Source organism: Phaenicophaeus curvirostris, chromosome 17, assembly GCF_032191515.1.
Source record: "Phaenicophaeus curvirostris isolate KB17595 chromosome 17, BPBGC_Pcur_1.0, whole genome shotgun sequence".
NCBI lineage: Eukaryota > Metazoa > Chordata > Aves > Cuculiformes > Cuculidae > Phaenicophaeus > Phaenicophaeus curvirostris.
Genome location: NC_091408.1, coordinates 14,457,570 through 14,482,699, shown reverse-complemented (window position 1 = coordinate 14,482,699; position 25,130 = coordinate 14,457,570). Strand labels below are relative to the sequence as shown.

At 50.1% G+C, this 25,130-nt stretch overlaps 1 protein-coding gene across 12 annotated transcripts in view; it reads right to left on the bottom strand.

Moving 5' to 3' along the window:
• Nucleotides 1–25,130, bottom strand: part of NCOR2 (nuclear receptor corepressor 2) — a 258,401-nt gene that overhangs the window by 150,071 nt on the left and 83,200 nt on the right. For all 12 annotated transcript variants that reach the window (XM_069871338.1, XM_069871343.1, XM_069871331.1 and 9 more), the window contains exons 3-4: nt 20,377–20,504; nt 10,731–10,911 (exon numbers count right to left, since the gene is read on the bottom strand). In XM_069871338.1, coding sequence (XP_069727439.1) covers nt 10,731–10,911; nt 20,377–20,504 — 309 coding nt within the window. The remainder of the gene's footprint in view (nt 1–10,730; nt 10,912–20,376; nt 20,505–25,130) is intronic.

Below are 25,130 nucleotides of genomic sequence, written 5' to 3'. Positions count from 1 at the left end.
CTCCGATCAGCGATTATGCTGTATTCATGAACACCAGTGATGTCTCCAAGTGCACCCAGATTGATTCAAATCAATATTTAGCTTTGCTCCAGACTGCAAGCCTTTCTCTGCTAAAGGCAGGATCACTGAACTGCACAGCTAGAAGCAGCCCTTGATAAAACAGCTTACAAGTATGTAGGGCAGCATATATATACACACACACACATATATGTGTGTGTGTATATATATATATATGTATATATATATATAAAAATAGATAAGCTTTTCAATTAGTTGAAAACCTGTAGAGAAGTACATCCACATGAAACATTCACAGATGCAAGAATTTACAAATCCCTCTCCAAATACATCAAAAGCCATGAATATAACACACGCTCTACATTTATATACACAAATCTGCCTATTCTTTAGTAGCTTTTAGTGTCTGAAAGAGCGTAATGTTCCTGTGTTTACATCTGCCACCCTGCCTGCTGCCGAGGCAGAAACACGAGCTGCTGGGGGCAGTCTGCTCCGCATCATACCTGGGACGGCTGGCACAAGATAAAATAACGCAGAAATGAAAAACAGCCTGAAATAAAAGCCTGTGCTTGGTTTAGTTGTGTAACCACGTGGGACGGCTTGATTTGTGCTAGGCAATGGTTCTTTCTTAAGCAGTCATGGGAAAGATGGCATCCAAGGTGGAGATCAAAAGGCAGAAACGATCACTGCTGCTCCTCAGGGAACAGGGAGGAGAGAAATCAGCCATGTCCCTTGTCAGGGCAGCTATCAGAGCCAAGGAAGCGCTACCGTGCAGGCAGAGGAGGTGATAAAGTGCTGGGAAAGGCAGGCAGTGGAGAAACTCAGTGTCAGCATGACTAGTGTGGGGCGCTGTGAGCTCCGCAGCCCCTGGGGATCCCCTTGGGATGGGCAGAGGCACCAGGCGCTGGGCAATCCCACATTGGTGGCTCACCTATGAAAGAATTTTTTGTGTGCAGATTATATCTTTCTCCAGAGCCATCACAGAAATGGGGAATGAGTTCTTCATACTCTGGGACAAGAAAAGAGAATAATCTTTCTTCTGGCAGTGGCCCAGGTAGTTGAGTCACATTCCCTGGAGGTGTTTAAAAGATGGATGGATGAAGTGCTGAGGGGCATGGTTTAGAATTGGTGGGAATGGTTGGACTCGATGATTCAGTGGGTCCTTTCCAACCTAGCGATTCTATGATTCTATGATTCTATCTGCTGCCCATCCTCTCTGCTGCTCAGAGGGCCCTGCTCTTCCCCTGCGTCCTGCAGGGAAAGGTACCACGGGCAGGATCAAAGGGCCTGTTGGTCCTGCGCTGGGATGAAGGTGAACAGAAGTTGGGTTCAACACCGCCATACGCAGAAGATGCTTGGACAAAGCACTAAGGTGACCAAAGAGGAACTAGATTTAAGTTACGACTGCCAGGAGGTGGTTCAGATCCTGTGCTGCTTCTCCCCCACTAATTTCTGCTTTCAATTCACCAAACCAGGGCTAGGACAGAGCACATGCCTCCCCCGCTGGGCAGGAGCCCATTTCCAAGGGCAGAAGGAGCAGACTCCAACCGTGCTTTTGCTCCTTATTTGCCTGGAAAAAAGGTGCCAAGAATTAGAATTACATTTTTCAAGAGCAGCAGAACAAGCCAAGGGCCTGTCAGCTTGTCCTAAAGCAACCCCTCTCTGCTCGCTGAGCACGCAGCCAGCGTTCCTGACACACACCAGTGTCCATCGCCCCACAGCCCCCCCATCCAGCACGGAGCTGCAGAGCATTTCGTGGTGGAGCAAGCCAGAAAACCCTCAGAATGTTCTCTGCCTAAAATGCAGACAAAGTGTTTTTATGTTTAAAAAGCAGGTTTGGATCCCAAAAGAAAGGAGGCTTTCAGCGAGCGATTACGTGCAAGGCCCTTTGGCACTCGACAGCTCCTCTCTTGTTATCGATGCTGAGGGTGTTGTGAGGAGATGAGGCTCCACAAAGCACGGACATGAAGTCACGGAGCTTTAGCAAGGGCTGTTGCCATGTTCAATATGTTATTACAGCTCCATCACCACAAGCACAAAGAACAGCAACTCCTTTTTGCCAAATCCTTCCCTGAAATCGCTCCCCCACTCCATCCCCTCCAGCAACAGCAGGCGAACATCATCGATTGCTCTTGCATCTCTTCCAAGGTTTTCCACCCAGTGCCAGGAAGGAAGGATTTAGCGTGAAATACCCTCCTCCTCAAAACACAGCATATAAAATCAATCTGATTGGTGTTACAACTTTCTGGCTTTCGTTGTGTGAGTAAGAACTGTGGATGGGCTGCATTTCATAATGATGGAAAAGTACGACACCAAAACTGTGCTCGGTGCTGTACATTCACAGAGAAGACACCCAAGCTGCTCCCACCAAATCCCTCACCCTCCCTAGGAAGACTCTTGGTGAGGAGGGGTACGCGGAGATGCCAAGTAAGAAGGGAGGCTGAGTTCACCCGCGAGAAGACGCACGTGCTTGAGAATCGGTAATAACCTCTTTGTGGCCTGCACTAACTGGAAGTGGGAAGAGCCACGTGTCCCATCCCAGGGTGCGCCTGGATCCAGCGGGAGCTGGAGCAACACCTGGTACCCAGCAGCACCCACACTCCCTCTGAGAAGATGAGGGAAGAGAAGAAGCCCAGATCAGGCTGAAACTGCCAGGGAAGAAGGAAACAGCCAGGACTCCTGGTACTAGGAATAACTCTTCCCTGAAAATTTATTCCAAGATGGGGGCTTCTTTTTTCACTACAAATGTGCAAAACCAGATTGGCAGCAGGCGGATAGCAGCGGTGGCTGCCACAGCCCTTACCCTGCACCATCCCTGCGCTTCGGAGCCAGCGGCTGCCACCCCAGCCCCACTTCCACCTCAGGGCCGACAAAGTTAAGTAGCAAACTAACATTGCTATTCTGTATTTTCAGGATACGACAGGGCACATACGAATCCTAGCTATTAAAGAAAAGAAGATGTACCTAACAGATGTACAAGCAATTAAAAGATGGAGAAGAAAAATCTGTTGAATCCATGTATCGCACTCAGCTCGTAACAGTGCCCTGCTGCAAGTGGAGAAAACCAGCAATATTTCTTCCAATTACAGGGGTGAGACACGCTAAGTCAAGGGACTTTCTTTCCCTCAAGCAGATCAGGTGAGATGTCACACCGCGCGAGCCTTGTAATATTGACTGAATGGAACAGAAAAGTCCAATTATGTAAATGATGGAGCAGGCTCCGAGAAGCAGCCAGCCTTATAGCACTGCCCTTCTCCACCGCTACAGCTTGAAAGACAATTTAAAAGGTCGTTTTGGATGTCGATCACCACAAATGAGCCAAAGAAGTGTGAAACAACCACCTGTGCTCGAGGAACTGTCAGTTCTCCTGTTTGTTTCCCAGCCATGCCTCAGCCCCACTGTCCGGGGCTTGGAGACCACCGGAGCAGCCAGGACACGGAGAGTCAGGCTGCAGGCAGCTCAGGGAAAGCCAAGCTCAGCTTTTACGTCCTGCCTACAGAGCATTTCTGCAGCCCACAGGGGCTTTCCCTGCCCTGCTCGAGTCTCTTGGGGGCCAGTTCTTCAGCTACAAGGAAAGTCAGCTGAAAAACGGGACATAATCAGTTGTGTTGTCAGTAATGTTGCTCCTTCCCTTTCCTCCCTGCCGCAGGGCTGGCTGGAGGAGCCGAACATCTCACAAGGACTACGCAATGCCTGACAGCATCTGGTTTTCAAACGAAACCAGCATGAGTCTGTGCATGGGATGGAGCATCCCATTCCAGATACAACACTCCTCCGGCTGTTTGTTCCCTTGGCTTCCCATCCTGAGCTGGTGCACGAGCTGCTGACAAGCCCTCGCAGATGTCCTGGCAGGGCTATCTCGCAGCGGGCAACGCAACGAGCTCCCAGGCACAGCCCGGGAACCAGACCCACGCTCCCACCCGTGTTCACACACAGGTGAGCAGGGGTCACCACACTCACATGCATCCACCCTCCCACAATTTGGAAGGTATCTTTGGAACAGGGAGGAAAGCAGTGGAAAGGAGAAATCCAGCCAGAAGTGTTTGCGCTGTGACAATGTGAACTATGCAAATATTTCAGCTTTCAAATATGTCTGGAATGACACAGAATGCCAACATCTCCCTCATCTTCCCAGAAGGAGCTTTGAATCATTGCTGCCCTAATGCGAAGTCTTCCCGCCACCCTCCTCCACCCCACTGAATTCTTTTTTGCAGTCAGATTTTTATCAGGCACAAGTCGACAGCATGAGCAACCACACAGCAGATGGGTGGATGTTGAAGACGTTGCAGGAGGATGCTCCTGCAGCTGTGGAACTCCACAGCCCCATGCCAGGTGCTCCCGATGGGGACCCAACTGCACCATCAGCCTTGGGAATATGGGGAAAGCCCAGCCTACCTCCTGGCCACGAAGGCTGCACAGAGAGTTAATCAGAAACACTGTTCTCTGCAGAGGAAGGAGGACAAAAGCAGGAAAGACGTAGGTATGTTTGTACCCACTGAAATTGTTTCATTTCATCTCTCAGGTCTAAGGTTAGAGTCACTTCCATAGAGGTCTGCTCCTCCAAGAAGCGGCCAGGAGGCCACAAGATACACGCAGACTTTGCACTGAGCACCCCACAGTCCTTAGGGTGAGAATTTTATTTCTTTTGGCAAGATATTTGAGGTATTTCACCTTTCACAGGGTGAGAATTATTCTCTTCTCATGGCCAGTCATTTGAAGCAGTTCACCTTTCACAGGGCTGACCAAGCACCAGCGCAGAGCTCTGCATCTCACTCGGGTTTCAGAAGAGCTGGAGCAGGCAGGGTGCAGGCAGCATTGGTGCTAGCAGCACAGCCACAGCTGGCCAAGGAAACAGCTCCTCCTCCCACAGCAGAGGTGCACGGCTGAGGAGGACAGCCCTGCACTGGTGCTGGGTCCCCACTTGTGGATTTCCAGCAAAAGCACCAGTAACAAGCCCTGAGCTCTTTTTCCCCCCAAGAGAAAAACAACCTCCAGCAGGGAAGTCAGAGTCCAGCACGATCCACGCTGCAGACTCAGAGGCTACGGGAGGACACGCGCCCAGGGATGGCTGATGTTCACAGCTTCGTTTGCTTCTCCAGCCCCTCTGTGCTATTGTTCCACGGCAATAAATCACGGGGAGGTGCTGGAATCCAGGGCTGGTTTCTACAAGATGGAGCCCGGGGTGCAGGAACTGAGATGCCGCCTCATTTTTGCTTGCTAATTCCCTCGGTGGCCGTCGTGCTCAGTGCCTTTCTCCACTCCTACGCATCCTGTCGGAGCACCACGGCTCTCCCAGTTCAAAGCGCTGCTGCGCTTCCACCCCCTCCGCTCCCTTCCCCCAGCACTGGATTACTCAATTAGAGATTATGCTTTTGCCAGTTACCTCCAAGCCAACTGGGGCCTCTGCCAAGGTCAACACAAGTTCCAGCCAGTTTCATTAATAACTGTGAGACCAACCCACTGGAAACTCTGAGAGGTTAATCCCAGCAACAGATCAATGTTCCCATAACAAAGCCACGGAGCAGAAACATGACTGGTGATTTACCAGCCACACCTGGGGCTGCGATGCTGCCCCTCCAAGCATCCCTCCCCGCAGCAGCGCAAACTCTGCCGGGGTTGCTCCCAGCCTCCTGCTCCTCCGCCCCAGCACGTTCGGCAAGGGATGGAAGGAGCAGCTCCCAGGGAACAGCGCTGCCGAGGGGGGAGCAGGGCTCCCAAAAGGCCTTTCGGTTGTCCTCAGCGCTCTGCCAGCCTGCGGCCGGGGCAGGCGTTAGCAGGCGAGCCAAGAGCTCTTCCATCCCACAGCCTGTTTTCCAGGAGTTCATTGTAAATTGGGCTCTGGAACGGGCAGCCAGTGTGAAATTTGGCATGTACGCTGCTGGCTTCAATGCATCATTAAAAAGGCATTTTAAATGTGTTAATTTCTCCTTTTTCAATTAATTGCTTTTAAAGCTACATTAACATGCATTAAAGCAAAATACCCTTTGCCCTAATTTCAGCTTTCCCATACGTACTACCTGGCCTCGGTGTTGCCTCTTCCAAACTCCCCCCTTCCACTTCTTATTGCAGGTTCTAGTCTACAGAACAAAAACACTCATGCAGAAAGGGGAGAAATTAAAAGCCTTCCACAATGTAAAGCAGACTCCAAGTCCTAACAACACAAGGCTCCTTAATAGCCCTTTTTTTCCATCAATAGTTGTTAATTATTTTACAAAAGCGGGAAGTGGCATTGTCCCTTGTACAGATGGGGAAATCAGAGATACAGAAAGGGACTTACCCAGTGACCGGCGACCGTGCCAGGGCAGATGGCAGCAAGGTTCAGGTTTCCTAGGCCTCCACCCAGCCCTGCACCCGAGGGACCACACGGCTCCCTGTCAGCATATTCCTGCTGGAGCAACAACCTCTGTGTGAGCGCAGCCAGCCAGGCCTTGCAAGGGGACTGAATGCCGATCACGACTGACTCACATCCTATAGGAAGGAGCAGCAAACCACGTACGTGGTGGAAAAGCGGTCTCAGAAATGAGAGTAACAGCAAGTGGAAGCATAATGGGAATCAGAAGAGATGGAAGGGGAGACACAGGACTAACCTCCAGCTCTGGAGAGGGGGGAGCAGGCGCTGCTCGACCAGACGTGCCACGCTTACCAGCCCTATGGGGCAGGGTCACACGCAGCACCAGCTGCGCACGTACACACAGGGACAGGGGATTGTGCAGAAACGTTACTGGCCTGCTCTGGAGCTGTCTGTTTTACTCCTATTTGTTACGTGAGGAAGGTCTGTGACTTTCTCTATTGGAAAAAAAGCAGAAGCCATGGAGGGCCCTGGGAACCAGGTCCTGCATCTCTGCCAGGAGCACACCCAGCAAATCTGCATCACGGCATCTCTTCCAGTGAGTCTCACATCCAGGCCCGCAGTGATGGAAAAAACAGTCCTGCTTTAGTCCTGCGCCTGGTTATTCTCAGCCAGCTCAAGAGAGCACCTTCTCAGAGGCACAGAGGTAGATCTCATCTCTATCCCAGCAAACAGGGCTCACCGGAGTCCTCCTGCCCATGTCTAGCAGCAGGAGCCCAGGACTATGGCACTGCAGCAACGTGACAGCAATCCCTCTCACAGCAAAAAAGATGCTGAAGTGGGGGAAAGCAGGCAAGAAAACCTTCTGCTTCCAGGCTTGAAAAGGAAAAACCTGTGTTTGAGGATATGAGCAACGTGAGGTTCATAAGGAAAGGTAATATCTTTTACTAGACCAACTGAGATTTAGCTGTAAAGCTGCTGCTTTTGAAAGGCACTCTGCCCAAAACCACGTCTGTTTTCTCCAGCTATAATGCACTGATCTAATAGAGGACATTACCTCCTCCTTAGAAACCAAACCTCGCTCAGAGTGAGGCTGCAGTGATCCTCAACAGGATTAAGGGGCCCAGTTCACCCCACATTTAGGAAAGGTAGATGAGGAACAAAAGACACTTCTCTTCAGGAAAAGCTCTGGAACCTCTTACCAGGATTTGACACAACAATTCCCTCATCTGTGCTCACAGCACAGATTATGGCCCAAAACAAAGGGCGTGGAAAAGTGCAGGAATGGCATTAACATCCCTCTGGGCTGAAGGCTGGCAAACCCAATGTCCTCAGCAGTTATCAGGGACATGCTAAGCTCACACCATCACAGACCTAAATCTACATCTCAGCTCCACTCCTGCTCTGAAACCAGAGACCAACACAGAGCCACTTGCCTGAAAGCCACATCGATTACAGCTGCACTACAGTCACACCCCTTGGGATGGCTGGACTGGTGCCCAGAGCGTATGACCAAACCCCTGCCTGTTTTATTGAGGACTCGGTGCAGTTCTTTACCCTGCAAGAGTTAGCTTGATTTGCAAAATCAAAAAGCGGTCCTAGCGCTGTTACTCCGATGAGTAACTTGAGCTCCTCCCCACGCAGTGACTGCAACAACGTGGAATGGGGTAAGGGGTAAGCGAACAACTACAACGCTCTGTCTAAACAAGGACCAGAGTGTTTAGTAACACTCACGTGGTGCATCTCACCCCGAGAGCTCACCCAGTTTGCAAAGCTGCCCTAGATAAAGTATCAGACGACTTTGTCAGGCACTGAGTCAGCAGCACAGACAGAATAGCAAATTCCTCTCTCTGGCTCTGGTCACTGGGACACACATCCCACTGCCACGCGCATCCCATCATGCAGGGACACGCTCAGAGACCTCTGGTCCTGCACCCACCTTGCAGCGCATTTGCAGGAAGGGAGGAAGATTGCAGAATAACTCCTGAGAATGGAGGACGTGCTGAGCAAGCAGGAAAAAACACAGTGCTGCCAGAAGAGAAGCGCAGGGCAGCTTCTGCAGCGATGGAGCCGAGCAGGAATTTGCTGCCAGGACAGGCTGTGTTGTGATGTGCTGATTGAGGAAGTCACATCAGCCAGGCAGAGGAGGTGATAGCATTCATGGAGCTCAGCAGAGAGCCTCTCCAGAAGGTCTTCACCTGCTGTTCTAGATAGTGATTTACACCATCAAAGTCCCAGTGTCAAATTCAACTGTTGCTGGCTTTGCAAGGACACAGGAAGCAGTTTTACATGTGTAAATGGCCCAGATATGCAAATGTCCAGAGCTTGTGGCCACAGACCAGTCCTGGCTCTTGAAGCTTCCTCTGGACCAGCCCACCCAGAACAGCTCCTCTAACATGGCTCAGTGTGATGCACAGATCACCTGCAGAAGCTTTACCATGACCTTAATGCCCCCGAGCAGTTTCTAACCTAGTCCAAAGATGACTGCTCAAGAACAAAGCCAACACACTGCTATTAATCCAATCTCACAAGCTGCAAAGGCAGATACATCGCCCTACAGCCCAGACTTGCCTTCTGCTCCCAACCACTCCAACAGCAGAGGCCATCCCAGTCTTGCAGTGAGCTCTATGAAACCCATTCTGCAAACAGCCCCAGCTAGTTTTGAGTGACTAATCCAGCTCCACTTAGTCTCTCACCAGGCAGGAACACAACATTTTTTCCTTCCTTCCAGACTCTGAAATTGCGAATGCCCCACTAAAAGCATAATCTTCTCTTCCTGAGTTCTATCTCACAGTTTTTTTCCTCTCTCTTTCATTAACAAACGTTTTAAGCCTCATAAAATGCACGTAATTCTTGGAAATGTGTCACAGACCAAGAAGCAAATGCAGCCCTGGACTCACTCACTAATGCCTCAAGAGCAGCTTTGCCTATTAGAAACAAATAGCTGAGACAATACGTGGTTTTCCTGTGAGAAGCAGAGCAGAACTGCTGATGGAAATAATGTGCAGACAGAAAAGCTGTCCTGGTTTCCTCATGCCTTTGGAGAGGGAAATTTTTTGTTTCGTGGCCAGCAGTTTATTTTGCCCATCAGCCACCTAACCCAGCATCCCCCAGGCATACTCTAGAGCTCAGAGCCACCACAACACATCCCAGTGGTATGGGGAGCAGGATCCCACCTGGGCACAGCTCTGCCTCTTTAGCATGCATCTCAGAGAGCAGCAAAAATGGGACACACAAGAGCCACAACACCTTTACATCTTTTTCAAGGCAATATGCACATCATCAAGACCTAAAGGAGAGTAAGACGATGTCTGGTGCATTTCTCAAGGTCTGAGAGTTCAAAAATAGCTCTTAAACAGCTGCTCCATCCATCCCTTCCAGCATGAGCTCACCATTCTTAACAGGCAGTCCCTGCAGCTCTCTCCTCCAGGAGATCCAGCCAGGACTCCCTTGGCATCTGAACCACACCAGAGTTAAGCGTCCCTCTCTCTTGAGACAGCTCAGAGGGATCTCACATAAGACCCACCAGTACTGTACAGGTAAGAGATGCCTGAATATCCTGGCACTCCCAAACAAGAGCTTTCTTGCCCATGTATTAATGCAGTTGGCCCCCACAGCGATACAGCAAGTCATCCTCATCACTCTGAGTAAGGAAGCGAATTCCATTTCATTTCACTCAGACATCCCTGAAGCCCAGCCTGCAGCTGCACTAACCTTTGGCGCTCAGAGCACTGGAACTCACATTGGCAACACAAGCCCCCAGCATGTTCATCCAGCAAGACCTTCCTGCCAACCGGGAATACATCCAAGCTCAAGGTAAAATCAAATACAATTTACCCCAACAGAGCACAAAAATAAATCCGAATAGGCACATAAGCAAGGGATTTCTCTTTTGCAACGCTTATTACATGTGCAGAGGGGACAACTGCGAGTAAATAATCTGCTTTGTTAAATGAGACTAAGAGAAGGGAGCCTTTCCTGGGGAAGATTATATTAAGGAGCCATCAGCAACCAATTCAAAACCTTCAAACACGAATATTAAATAAAGAGATGTGATAAATGAGAAAGGTCAAGTAAAAATCAAATCAGGGCACAGTATCCAGAAAAGCCAGACATGACGATCCCTAATTCTGCCTACAGGAAGTTCCAAGTTGTTCAGCTGCATCTAAGAGCCCAGTAAATGCAAGCCCATGACTGTAACAATTATGGGGAAAGCTGACGTGCTTCTGTTTACCCCAAGTGGTCATCCCACCTCAGTGAACATCATGCAACACCACCAAGCACTGTTTGATGCATCAGGGACTGCCATCTACAGCAATTTCAGCAGTGGCTCAGAGCCTCAAAGGCAGCTCAACACAAGCCAAGGGGACCCCCAGACACAGACCCCGCACCCAGCCACCATCCCAGCCCGCTGTCCCCTTACCTTTGAGAGATCCTCCGTCCCTCCCTGCTGGCTCTGGTTCAGGAGAGGCGAGTGCCGCATCAGGGGGTCCTGAAGCAGATCCAGGCGCGGTCTCTTGGTTTCAATGAACTCCAAGTCCGATGGCTTGGTCAGGTCAGAGAGATAGGAATGCGCCTCAGTCCTCAGGTGCAACTCCTGCGATCTGGCGATAAAGAGAAAGGAGCCTTGAGAAAACCAACCACCGCTGCTCTCCCCTGCTCTATGACCGCAAGCCACTCCAGGAGGACAGAGGCCTCAACAGCCCATTTCCCAGAAGGACGCATGAAGGAAGGCCAGGTGGACACAAACATCTTGGGTCTTTGCAGACTGGTGACCTGGAAAGCCTCGCTGCCATCTCCTGTCCCACCACACACGATAGGCAGCCGACCCTACACCAGGGCTGCAGGTTTCGTGTGGCCAGAACAAGCCACGGCTCAGAAAATCCTCCATTCTGGCCCATAAATCCCCCTGTGGCCCCTAAGACCAAGCAGAGCTCCCTTCTGCCACGTTTGGCTTATTTAGCCAAAGGTACCTGGACCACTGTTTATATTTAGCATCTCCTATAGGAACACCAAAGACTATATGCTGTGGAAAAAACCCACATCCTCCTCCATGGCTAGACAGTAGGGATTTATTTTTCCAAGATGAGAGAGGAAAGAAACTGGCCACATGTAGTCGTACGTCTCTGACACAGACCTGGCAAGCTGTAAAAGCACATTATCCAGTGGTAGCAACTGCACCGACGAGTCACATCGGGCTCAAATATCTTTCACCTGTTAAATAGGAGGCAGTTGGTAATACCTGGAAATTTGGTTTGGTTCTGCTATTTTTAAACAACTGTAAAACTTTTTTTGTAGCTCTATTTTTCCTAGCAGGATTCTCTTGTGGGAATTGTAAAGGGATCCTACAAAAATACATTAAACCTTTTACTACGCCCAAGGATCAGCTTCGCTGCAGCAGCTCCAAGGGTGTGTTTTTAACACGTCAGGCAGAAGTGTCTCTTAAAAAAAAATAAAAGTAAAATGAAGCACAGGAGATTAAAAAAAAAAACACGGCTTTTTTTTTTAATTCCTCCCTCAAACAAGATAGTTCAAGTTCTCCTCAGCTGTGTGGTGAAGCATCCTCCCCAGTTACCAAACACCAACAAACTAAACAGCCTTTGAAGCTCCTCGAAAGGGAGGGAGAGGATGCCCTTTGCCAAGAGCAAGCATACAGACAGGGGGGTTGTGGGCATTATTTGGCCCTCACCCACAAACTGCAACTGCTGGCATTAATTTTTACCCAGCTAATTAAATATCTTTGAGAGGATGACAAAAAGGGAAGGACTCAGAAGCCCCTGAAGCCAGCAGGAGTCTTTCCACCTCTAGAGTGCATCCAGAGTGAGGAGGAACCCTGCTGAAAGCCACATTCTCAGGGGCACCACCTCTGAGCAAAGCCTCCTGCCCTCTGCGGCAGCAGCGCAGCAAGCTCAGCCCTGCTCCAGGGAAGCGAGATAACATTGGTCTGGGTTAGGTTTTTTATGTTTAAACACCACCAGCAGGCACAAAGCATACACGGGCCAAACCCTGCTGCTGTGTGCTTGGCACAGGTGGGAGACTCGGGCAGTGGCTTTGCTGCTGACACACAGAAACAGAATCTGGCTTGTCCTCTTCCTCCTCCCCAGCAAAAACAGGACAGGAAGCGGGCTCAGGGACTGCGTTTGCCGCTCCAAACCCCAACCTCCAGGACAGCAAACACACGGCTCTCGTGGCGAACAGCTCGGAGCAGAACAGCTCTGAAACCTGGCATCAAAGCACAGCTCGCTTCACCTGCAACCATTTTGACCCTGAATGATCCTCAGCTTTTCTCAGCAAGCCCAGAAATATCTCCTGGCACCTCTCGGGTTTCCTGCTGCTCTGTCCCAACCTCTCGTGCGAGCCCTGCCCACCCGCAGCTGACCGTGACGGTTCAGGCTCTGCCGTAAAACCCACGAACAATAAGCAACTGTTGAGCTAGGCAGGTGTTAAAATATTCCAACACCCAGGGCTCTGCTGCACAGAGGCAATTAAAAATCAGATGTATTTATTTTCACTTCTTCCCTTTTTATAAAGGCTGTATTACCAAGAAGCTGCTCGCTGACACAGGACGGCTTCAAGACCTCTGCAGTTGTCAGGAAGCCACGGCACAGACACGGCTGCTACGCTCAGAAAATAAAACCCTGTATTTTTAAGATAAGAGGAACACTCAACTTCACAAACCCAGTTACTTACAGCGAGGCAGGGGCCATGCCGGGGAAAGCAGCTGCGATGTTATAGGGTGCTATTTTATTTCCATTTCCACATCCATTGGAGCTACTACTAACTTTATCCACTGGAATTTCCAGCTGCTCCCGAGATCGCTTCGTCTGACACAACCCGCTCAGCCCGTCCTGGCTGCAAATACAAATGCTTGAAGCCTTCACACCTTTCACTCTTCACATCCACACCTGCAGTGAGCTCTTTACTACAGAGATAACATTGCTGTCAGCTTAAAAACAGCCCTGCCTCAAACACCCTCCCGTTACACCGAGCTGGGGTTTTGCTTATTTTCCAAATAGTTCCCACCTGGCTGATTTATTCTAGAGATTCCTACTTTGCTGAAGGGCAAGTGTGTTTTTAATTGCATGTGAGTTATGCATGATTAAATGAAATAAACCAAATGGCAGCGTTCATTACAAGTTAGTCCTCGCTTGTGGAGTCCTTCGTCACAAACACTAAACTACTCAAAAGCAGCAGAGCCGTGTGAGATCTGCCGACGCACCCAGGCTGGGTGCTCAGGGTCTGCCCCAACATCCAGCCCTCCACACAACGCGCTGCTTCGGGCACATCCAAGACCAAAAGATCAAGATAAGCGGAGAGTAGACCTTTGGTTTATTAGTAACCTGGCAAACTAATCTCACCCTACTGGCTGCAGAGCCGCACAACTCCCATCGTGGCTGTGTCCTCACCCAGGGCATTGGGTAGGTATGAACGGATAAAAACCTACAGCAAGTGTGGGGCATCCACAGCTCGCTCCAGTGTGCTTGGGTCACTGGGACCTAGGAAAACATCTTCTAGGTTACACCAGAACAAGCTGGGCAGCAGATAGGCTGATAAAAAGGGGCTGACTGCTAACTGGGTGTAAAGGAGCATCTCTACCCTGGGAGGAAGGATCAGATAAGACATCCTGAGCTGCCCTCGGGGTTTGTAAGGGCAGCCCTGATGAGAACTAAATGGATCTTCCCTTTATCTTCTTTGCTGAAGCCAAACCACAGGGAAACAGGCAAGAACAAACGTTTTTGGATGTCAGAGAGGACTCTCCCACTCCACTAATCCACCTCAGCAGCACATTGCCTGGCTCTTCCAAGCAGCACAACACTTCCCTGGCTCTTCAAACCCTCCTGTTTCTCCTTCAGCGGCGCAGCAGGAGGAATGACGGCTGCTCTGCAGCATGCAGAGAACCCAGCCCGACTTCATCAAGATTTGCCTCCTGCACTAAGGGCTCAAAACACCAGCAGCAACTCTCAGCCAGCTCCCACCAGCTTCCCACCAAGGGCACATTTTAAGTTTTGCTCCCATACATAAATATTGTTCCCTACATCATGGGGCCAAACGACATATCCAGGCTGGAAAACTGGCTTTCTCTGTCTTGTAGGACCAGACCCAAGACAAACGATCGCCTTGCTGCAGCTGTTTATTTCCTCGGGCTGAGAAGGTTTGGTGGGAAATTGCCTCCAAAACCAAGTTTTTAAGAAGTCTCCAGCCCCCACAGGTATAGACAGACAATAAAACGCTTTTGAGAGCAAGTAATATAGACAACCACTAGCGTCAAAGTGAATTATTTATAGCCAACACCACGATCTGTCAAGAGGTTTCAGCAACTCCTTTACAGCTAATGATAGCCAGGGTGGGAGACTGGGCTAATTGAGACCTGTTGAAGAGGGAAACCGAAGGGTTTATAGGAGCAAACCTGACACCAGGCAGACAGAAAAACACATGCAGGGCCAGCTGATCTATTTCCTCTGTCATATAGGTAGAGAGGGAATAAAAACACCATGACCTAACAACAGAGGCCATGGGAAGAGTAGCCCATCTGGCTGGGCAAGGTGGAGCTCCCATGCTCTCAGCAATGTCTGCCAGCGTAGGACTGAGTCTTCACAAGCTGAAGGTGTGGGACAGCCTCAAGCAGGATGTAGCTCACCACGTGGTCCAGCTCAAGGACTTCCAGATCCTCCTGACTGAGCATCTGTGACCAGGTGGCCTCACATGCATCCTCGTGATGCTCCAGAAACACATTCCCACACAAGGGCAGGTAGCTGTGCCTCAGCCACCCCATGCAACCCCCCCCAAGCCAACATCTTCCAAGACAACTGCAATTTGGATGAGAGCAGATGCTGTATTTAACACTCACATATTGAGGATCCCCATACAGAGAGCCTGACATGCCATGGACAGGACCAGGAGGAGCTTTAATGCTGTGCCACACAATGGCACTGCCTCACTCAAGGGGATAAGGAATTTTTGTGCCTCTCCACAAGCTCCCCCACATGCTTTTCTAGGCATTCAAACCCTGGAGCCTCACAGGAAAGACCTCTTGGCAATCCTGGCTGGGAGCAGTCCCTGAACATCCCATGCCTCACTAGGCCTGCTGCACACACTGCAACACCTCTCCTCCCCCAAAATGAATCTGGTTCAAGATTACACATAGGAAAGTTGCTTTGTGAACTTTTACTCCTCCATCCCAACCAAGGCAAAGCCCAGGTTTCCCCTCACACCTCCCTGCCAGGACTCACTACCTCATTCCATAAAGCCTGGTGTCACATCTCTGTGGAGCCTCAGGCACCCTCCATGCCCACCCACAGACATGCCTGAAGCCCAGACTGGAGCAGAGGGCACTTGCAAGAAAGACTTGCGAGATGAGGCTTGTCACCAAGTGCCTACACACCAGTATCTGCCCCTTCCAGCCATTATTTTCCCACATTCATTTATGGGGAGGGAAAAAATGCAGCTCCCAGAACATCACTTCAGGTGTGAAAAGACACTAAGATGTACGGTTGCAGGGATTTCAGCCGCACCACCGCTCACTCCTGAGAAAAGGGTCACCTTTAAAAATTGAAACTTAATTAAAGACCATAAATAAAATCAGATCGGTCACGCTGGTAACTTGGGAGCAGTTGGTGCCATTTGGCCCGGCACAGATGAAGACCGAGAGCTGCACGTGATTTCCAGCGGCCACGCACACCGCCCTGGCTTCCCACCGCTCCCTGGGCTCCTCAGCCAGAAGGATTAATCACATTCGCTAAGCACAGTAATTAGGCCTGCTTGCATACTATATTGCGCACGGCTATCTCGGGTGGCTGCAGAAATGCAGCAGCTGCTCCACGGATCCTAAATGTCAGACTTGGATCAACACCGGCAAACTTTGCAAGGTCCTCATGACTGCTAAGCAGAAAGGCTCCGTGAACTGGGAAAATCATCTCCTATGAAAATAGTGACTCATCTTATTCTGGAGAAAGGTGGAATAACTGTGTTAATGTGCATACCGGTACCGTACAGTCATGTTTTCTGCCAGAGAAGCCATTATCCACCCCAGCATTCCTGCGTTAATACAGAACACCTTGGTCTAAAATTGTAACGCATATTGAAAGTCAAAAAATGCAGTTCCTTGATTTTTCAGACCTTGCCCCACTGGCACCTGCCACTTCACGCTCAGCACAGTTTTTCTCACTTCTTTTGCGGACCAAAATATATTTAGAAGAGAAAAAAACCTAATCCTTGTCACCTTGCCAGGACATTCCTCTGCTGGGATTCACAGTACGGCTTGTACCAACAGCAGATCTTGAAATATTTCTCTTCGCTCCTGCAGTCCAGTTGGCACAGCCAACCGAGCAAGCTAAGGGGAAGTCTGTGGATCCTTCCAAGAAAAAACCTGCTACCAAAAAATCCATCAAGGAGAGAAAGCAGCACATCCCTGCAAAGACAGAGCCAACTTTCCCCATAGTGACAGATTCAGAGTGGTTTTAAGTTTTCCTTCCTTCTTTCAAGCCAGAATTGCTGCACAGCGATTTCAGGTTTCTACCCAATCCGCCAAGGAGTGATGACGACTCCCGAGACTAATGTACTTGGAGAAGGGCAGTCTGCAGCAACTCCTCAGCAACTCCTCAGCATCTCCTGCAGGACTGGGCTGCTCACGGTGGGATGCAGGAGAAGCTGGAGGCACTGAGCCCCCAGGGAGGAGAGCCCATGATGGTGCGACACTTCAGGAACTGGTTGTCCCCATCTGGCTTGACCCACCAGGCTCTACTGTGAGGGCGTCCAGCTGTCCAAGCCTGACATTCAACAAGCTTCTTGCTCAGGTAGCCCCAAATCTGTGACCATCTCAGCACCCCACTCCTTCCAGCAAGTTACCACTCAACAGCTTTTTGCCACCAACACCTGACTCATACTTAAAACACTGCGCCCACGGTGAAATGCTTCACCGCTTGTTCCCTTTCTACTGGACCACAAGAAACCACCACCCCAGTGGCTACAGCAACGTGGCAGCCAAGAGAGACAGAAAAACCTGTAGGAACACTGCTGAAGTAAGCCTAAGATGATTTCTGCAGGATTTAAATCATCCATGAGTCAAGCTTCAAACCCCAAGTGCAAAGATAGCCTGCAGAGCTTTAGAGATCTGCCTAAGGTGAAGGCAAAGCTCAACTGGGGGACAACCCCCCCAAACCACAGGGTAAAGCACAGGGTAAAGTGAACCCCTGTGGTTTCCAGGAGAGGAAGGTGACCAGCAGGTGCCCACTGCATCAGATGGAACCAGGACCAAGTAGCCCAGGAGCTAAACCACAGTCTGCAGCTGCAGGCATGTCCATCTCGGCACATGCACATTGACCTCCAGCGCTGTCCCTCTGTCACCTCCCACCTACACCAGACTCTCAACTTTGTTTCTTTAAGGAGGGGAACAATCCTGGAAAAGCGTCAGCCGCTGCCACCAAGAGCAGACAGGCTGCTTCCTCTGCACACCCAAAGCAGCAGGGGATTGGAAAAGCTCCCCCTGCCCTCGGACATTTCCTTCAAGCGGAGAACTTCCCCAAGCCCACCACTTGGGCAGAGAACCGAGGAGAGGGTCTCCCTTTCAGACAAAGCACGTCCCTGTGCTTCTCTCTCTTTACCCCTGCACCACATCCATGTTGCAGACGTTATCTGTTCGCCTTTTGTCGCTCCCCCTCCCCTGCCCCTCACGCTGAGAGCCAGCTGCCTGTGCTCAAATCCATCAATCCCAGCCCAGGAACGAAGCCAAAGTGCTTACAGATGCGCCTGGCGGGAACCTGCCAAGGGGATTCAGCTGCAGAGATGGATGGATGGACGGATGGATGCTTTTGCCACTCTCCCCTGTCCAGGCTTTATACTATACCAGGCAGAGCTGGTGCTGGTTTTTGAGGTAGACATCAGTGACCAACCCAACCCACTCCAAAAGCTCTGGGGTCTTGACCACGACCACCTGAGGAACTCTCAGATGATCAACCAAACACTCAATGGTTCCATTTACACTACACTGGGTGCTGCTTTAGAGCAGATCCTCACACACAAGGTGAAAAAGCAAAGCCCCCATGGGACAGTTTTTGAAGCTCAATGCTTAAAGATGCAGAGAGGCAGTGGCTGGCTTTGCAAAACAGACTAACGTTCCCCAACCCTGGTGCACCCACTCTGAAAGACTTCAATAACCAATCACACTGGGCTGAACATTTCTGCAGACCCCCATCCTGCATCCCCGGATAACCCACATTTTCTTTTTTAATGCATCTATAACCCAGCATTTTGGCACAAGATGCCCAGTGACCTAAATTTAAGTGGTATTTTCAGCTTTATTACCCAATATAATTATTGCAGAAGTTCACCTCTTTGGATTTTACAGAGAGAAAGGATGAAAAGTTAAGGCTGTCATAAAAAAAGTTTCTCTTTACAGCATGACAAAACTTGATGGCTCAGGCTGAAGTGCTGGAGTTGCCATGATAACCATTTGGATGTGTATCTAGACCTGGCAACCTCGATAAACACTTACCCACATTCATGTGATTGTCAACTCACAAATATTTACCCACATTCATGTGACTGTCAACACAAAAATAAGTTTGGATAGTTTGAAAGATTTGTAGGCTGAAATGAGCTGCTTGGATGACCACAGCAGATCAGGCATGCGGCACAGCAGACACCAAGGCCTGCAGTTGGTTTTTTAGTTACATGGAAGAGCATAGATAAGTCGGTTTTTTTTTTAAATAGCACTTCCAGACCTTGAAATCTTCACTTTACTGGAGAGCAGAACTGATTCTGCATTTTGCAAACCATAAGCAGTGTGAAAAACAACAACAAGCATGAGCACGTTGCTGGGTCCCGTTTACCCCTCTTCCCCAAATTTAGCTGAAGTGACCCACTTTCAACTTAACCACGTTACTCTGTGCGAAGAAACACAAGCCCTGGGACATCAAAGCAAGCCAAGGCAATGTAACCCGCTGCAATAAACCACGAGCCATCACAAGTGACTTTGCACTTCATACACGCAGGTGCCACAGGCACAAGCCAGAAGAGCACAGCCTGGGGGGCAGGTGAGAACTAACATGGGACTCTGCTTTTTGTCTCCAAGTTCTCATGCATTCGTTTTTGCTGAGCACAAAACTGAATGCATCTCACTGGAGAGTCGTGTCTGCATCTACGCCCTTATGTATCCACCACCCTACAGCCTTTCTCCTCTCCCCTAAGATTTATAATTTTAGAGAAACACATTCATCTCTGACTCTGCACTGGTTTTATTCTTAGCCTGACTAAGGAATAAGCATTAAAAAAAAAAAAAATGCTTTGCATAAATCTGCTGTAGCAAGGCTCTTCTTTCCCTTCCAGGCCAGTTTTTTTCCAAAACCACTGAGCATTAAATGCAGAAGAGAAACTGAGAGAGCAGTGTTTTGAGATGAAACAGAGTGAGAGTGATGGTCTTCCGAACAGCTCAGCTCCTGTGGTTAAAACATCTACAGCACTGCCACACAGCGCTTGCCTGAGTAGCATCCAAAAACACCGCCAGCCTCCCACGGGAGGCTGCAAAAGAAAACAGGGACACAGGGAGAGCTGCAAAGGAAGCAGGCAGGAAAAAAGCAGCTGGGAGAAAGTTGCGAGGGGAATTCAGGAAGAAAAACAAAAGCAATGAAAGCAGGGAGGAAGAGGAGCAGAAGAGGAAGAGGAGATGCACAGTGGAAATGAATTGTTCCTGCTCCTCCCTTCAGCCTTGGGAGCCACGGACCAAACCCAACCACACAGCTTTATTTTCTGCGCTGAAGAAAGCCGACGCAACCAGTCCCAGTGATGTGTAGCTTCACAGAGTTGAGGGGGAGGGAGTTGTTGTTGTTGTTTGGTGGTTTTAAGGCATCTTTAAAACGCATGGCAGTCCAAGGGAAGAAAGCAGAAAGCAGAGGTGCCACATGCAGTTCCCAATGAAGCCAAGACCAGCACAGAGACTGAGCACAGCCAGCAGCGATACAGAGCACGGCACTGCTTAGATCTGAGAGCCCTCCTCTGCATCACAGTGCTGCGCAAAATACTCGCTAAGGTCACTGGCATATGCCCACGGCCGGGGGAAGGCAAGGAGCCAGTACCTTTCATTGCCCGGCTGGAACTCGGAGAGCAAGGACGGCCTCCGCCGCTGCGGCTGCATGATAGACCCCGGCGGGAGGTGGGAAGTGAAATCCCTGGAATGATGCTGGTACTCCAACAGTGCGACGTCCTGCAGAAACAAACACAGAAGAGCTCGTTAGGCTGCTGGCATTTTCAAGCACACAGCAAACCCCAGCAACACCGAAGAAACGATATTTATATTTTTCCTTTGAAGCACCAGGTGCTGGACCACACAGCTTAGTGCTACCCCAGCCAAAAAGAGATCCCAGTAAACCCCAGTCCTGCACCACACTGGGGCGGTAGCTCAGCCCCAGAGGTCCAACCTGCCTCCAGCCTTTCACTGGGGCTGCTCGCAGGCTGGCTCTGGGACCCCAGCAAGCTCAACCCAGGTGCCAAGCGTGCACACAGGGGTTTCTGGCATCCAAGCAGTCCTGATGACAACTTGAAATCCAAGAGGAAGAACAAATAAGAAGAAAATGCAAAGTCAGAGGATACTTTCTGCTTCAATAATGCATACAGTGGTATGAAGAAAAATACAATTAAAAAAAAAAAAAAAGAAGAGAAATCACAAGTGTTATCTTGAGAGCGTCCCTTTAAACCCAGCTCCCCTGGACTGAGCTCAAGGGGTTTGAAAGGACAGTTCGCTTCTTATTACGTGTACATCCCTTTTGTTCCCTGACCCTTGGAGAGTACAGTACAGCATGTTCCTGATTTTAATTAAATAAGAAGCCCTCCTGCTCTGTGCCACAGACTCCTTCCAGCAACAGTATTTTAGCAGCTACATTCAAGCGCTATTTTTCATTTGCAGATAGATACTTGACCAGAAGACTAATCATCTAATTAACTGAGACCTTCAGCAATGGCATAGAAAGCCCTGCCACAGAATGTCCCTGGTAACACTGACACACGATTACATTAGAAGAACCAGTCCCACCTGGGAATCTAATTTGAACAGTTCTCAACTGGAACAAAAAAAGCTCCAACTCCCTCAAAAAGGAAAAAGAAATTTCAGAATCTAAAAAAAATAATCAATGAATAAAATAGCAAGTGCATACAGTTGGAGGGGCTGGGCAGGGTGCTCTCAGCCCTAAACACCTGCAACAGAAATGACTTGTTCTGCTGCAGCGAAGACCGACATGCTCCGGCACTAGGGAAGCTGGAGAAGCGCCCCAGCAAGATGCAGGACAGGCAGGGGATGGGGGAGCTTAAATAGCAACACCCTGCACCTAGAGACCCCTCAGCCGGGCCCTAAGTGAACAGAGCAGCCCTGCGCTCGATGCCATCCTCGCCTCCAGTCGGCGGCAGAGCAGAAGGGAGCATCAAAGCAAAGACGTTGCGTAAAACAACAGAGGGTAAAATGAGATGTTTGCGTTGAAGCTTTCTGGAAAGCCAGGAAGAAAAGCAGAAATTGTAAGCAGTGGTGCAGGGGCGCTGAGAAAAGCAGATCCCGTACCCCACATTCAGCCCCTCTCACACAAAAACTTAAAGGGCCAAATAAGACGAGGAAGGTGGTGCCCGATGGCCACCGCTTCTCCTTGTGCCTAGAAGGTGCAGCAGTTTTTGGAATCAGCTTCATTTCTCCCCAGCATCAGGCAATAGTGTGGGGCTGCTCCTCTTCTGTTCTGATCAATTCTGAGAAAGAGCAGGGGCCAGGGCCTCTGCCAGCCCCAGACTCCTAGTCTCCACCTCCTGCCGGGCCATTTCAGACCTCAGCTTGGAGGGCAAAGAGTGTCTTCAGACAGGCTCTTGTGATCTACGGAGGGCATTACTGGGACAGCACCTACTCATCCTCACAGGGGTGATCCACTTCTGCTGCAAATCTAGGTGTTAAGGGAGAATGCTACGCCGTGATGCTGCTTTTCCTTCGGCTCCACAAAGCCACGGAAGCTGCAGGACAGACTATGCCATCAGTCCAATCACAGATGGGACAAACTCAGACAACTGAAGTCAAGTACCCCATTAGCTCCTACAGCCCCAAGAATCACTTCCCTGTTCGCACTCGTCCTGGTTTTAACTTAAAAAAAAGAAAGCGTGATGCAGCTTGTGACATCCACCTACAAAACAAACACCATGTCTGGGAAGACACACCAATAGGCCCACAACCAGGATCAGCACCTTCTGTGGGCGTATAAACAAGAATTACTCGTCTGGGAGGCTTGAAGGCTGTGCCCTTGAGAAAAAGAAGGTTCTTGCATGGCCCGAGAACCATCTGTTTTTCCTTTCCCCCCTGCCCACACTCAGCTGAGCTTCGTCTTTTCCTCTTCTAACCTCCATCAGAAAGTCAGCAGTGGAGTGCAGAGCTGGCACGGCCTGAGGTGACCGGGAAGCTCGTTACACGGGGCCGTTAGCTCAAGGCTGGGATGGCAGACGTGCTTCTCCAGCTTCCCTGCCGAGGGCAAGGCTGGTGAGCATCAGCTCTTACTTTTCCAGACACCACCTAGCTCGCTGTGACCTGCTCTGCTTTGCTCAGATCAGTATTCAGTTTTACCAGAAAACACAACCTAAAAATTAGTGAGGAGGATTAAAATTGACAAATTTCTGTGCCCTGTGCTGAACTGTCAAAGGAACCGCGGGAGACCTGGCAGGATGTAGGTGGTTTAATTGCTCAGAACATTACTACAGTAAATGGCACTGTGAGCTCTGTCTGTGTTTTTCAAAATGCAAATGTTGGAAAGGTCTAGGAGCTGCCCTCAGAAGAGGCTGCGCTTTTGTTTAGCAGCATTTCAAAGATGTATGTTGGGAGGCACCTGGCTGCACCTTCCACACACAGGGGCAAAGACAAGCGAGCAGCATCCAGTGGGTGCTACATGAGTTCCCCACCACTGAAGCACATGGCACAAACGTGATTTAGTCCCACTCCGACCTAAAATTTCTAGTGCAGCCTTAGCACCTGCTCAAAGGCAGCTGTAAGACACCTGAAACAAAACTACAAACCTCTGCAGCTCCAAGCTCTGTGTTGCTCCTTTTCCTCTCCATTGCTCTGCTGGGTTTTGCCCAATTCTTCTTTTCTCTCATCCTCTCCCTCTCTTTGCATCGCTTGCTGCCCTCTGCAAGCCTTCCCCCTAGCTGTTGATGTGTTGCAGCACCTTCTTCAAGTCCCTCTATTCTCCCATCGCCTCCTGCTAGGCCTTTGCTCCCTTTACACCAACCTTCCTGTTGTTTCTTATTGTTCAGGTGCTCACCCACAGAGGTACTTTGTGGAGAGTTTTCATAATTTGATGAATTCAGCAAATGCCATGAAATAGAAATCATGGAAACAGAAAGGCCATGGGTAGTCACGGGGCTCCAGCACATCAACAGATTGTAGGGAGTGGGAGGAGGGCTTGTGGAGGGCAGGAAGAGATGCAAAGAGAAGATGAACATCATCTCCACTGCTGTTGACATCAGGTAAGGTCCTTCCCTCAGGCAAAAAAAGAGGAATGTTTCCCAAACAAAACCAAAGGAAAGCAACCAAAATCACTTTGCAGGTCTCAATGTCAAGACCTTATCACTCTCCTGATAAAGCAGCAGCTTCCCAAAATACAACCCCGGGTGAAAGGAACTGGGTCCCCTCTAAGCACGTGGGCAGACTATAAACAAACCAGCCAGTGCTTCCTCTCTCTAGACTGCCCGGTCTAGAGCCACAGACAGGCTGAGAACCAGCCCTGTGATGCAGAGGCCGAGCTGCCATGGTCAGGATTACACCCGCCCGTACCACACGCCTCTCTGGAGCAGCTCTGCCAGCCACGAAAACAGAGCTTCATTCAGGACAGCCCCTGCCGTGTCCGTCCTCTCTCTGAGAAGCAAATCTACATGACATAGAAAAGTCCCCCAAAAATACCCCTTGCACATCCTTGCTCTGGTGCCTCCTGCTCCTGGGACGCCCACCCACCAATGCCCAGGGGCAGCTGTGAGCCCCGAATCGAGAACAGACCTGGAAAACCATGGAAGTCACTCAGCTAGGAGAGAGCTGGTCCCTTGGTGTTGGGAGCAGCTCGACATCCAAGTGCAGTGAAGAGGCTGGGTCACCTCTGTCTTCCAGTCCCAGAAACACACTGCTGTCTGTCCCTGACAAGCCTGCTGGTGTGACACCATGCTGAGTGGAGCCACCCTGGCTCAGACCACCAGCTTTGCATGCAAGAAAGACACTTTCAAACCAACAAGACACATCTCCAAAGCTTAGCATGAAGCCACCTAACTAAAATTAGAAAAACAAGAAGGAAAATCTACTTTACTCAGTTTCGAATTATGCTCCTGCACCAGCTCCTGAGCAGATCACCCAAATGAAATCAAACCAGGGAGCAAGCTCTTCAGGGTTGAGGAAGCTCCGGCTCATGTTGCCCTGCTCCAGCTCCAAGCATCCCGCTGGGAAGGGGCTGCAGGCGACAGGGAGCACAAACAGCTGCTGGTACCACCACCAGAACCACAGCTCCTCGCAGCAGGTGATTCCAGGTGCCCACAGCATCTCACACCCTGCAATTCAGCAGTCAGCTGGAGCCACAAGTGCCAGGAGCAGACATCAGCATCCCACGTGAAGGCTGCAAAGCCCTGGCCTTTACAGAGGGGTTGCACTCCCTCTCCGACTCTCCTCTGCAATGTCAAACGTGTTTCAGTCTGAGCCTGATATGGGTGATGCTGTAGAGAGACCTCACGACCGCTCCCTGCTGTGGTAACCTGTAAAAGAAGGTTCTTGTGGGGAAAATGACTGAAAACACAGCTGCTTTTTGCCTAAATACAGCGAGAAGCCTGCCCTGAT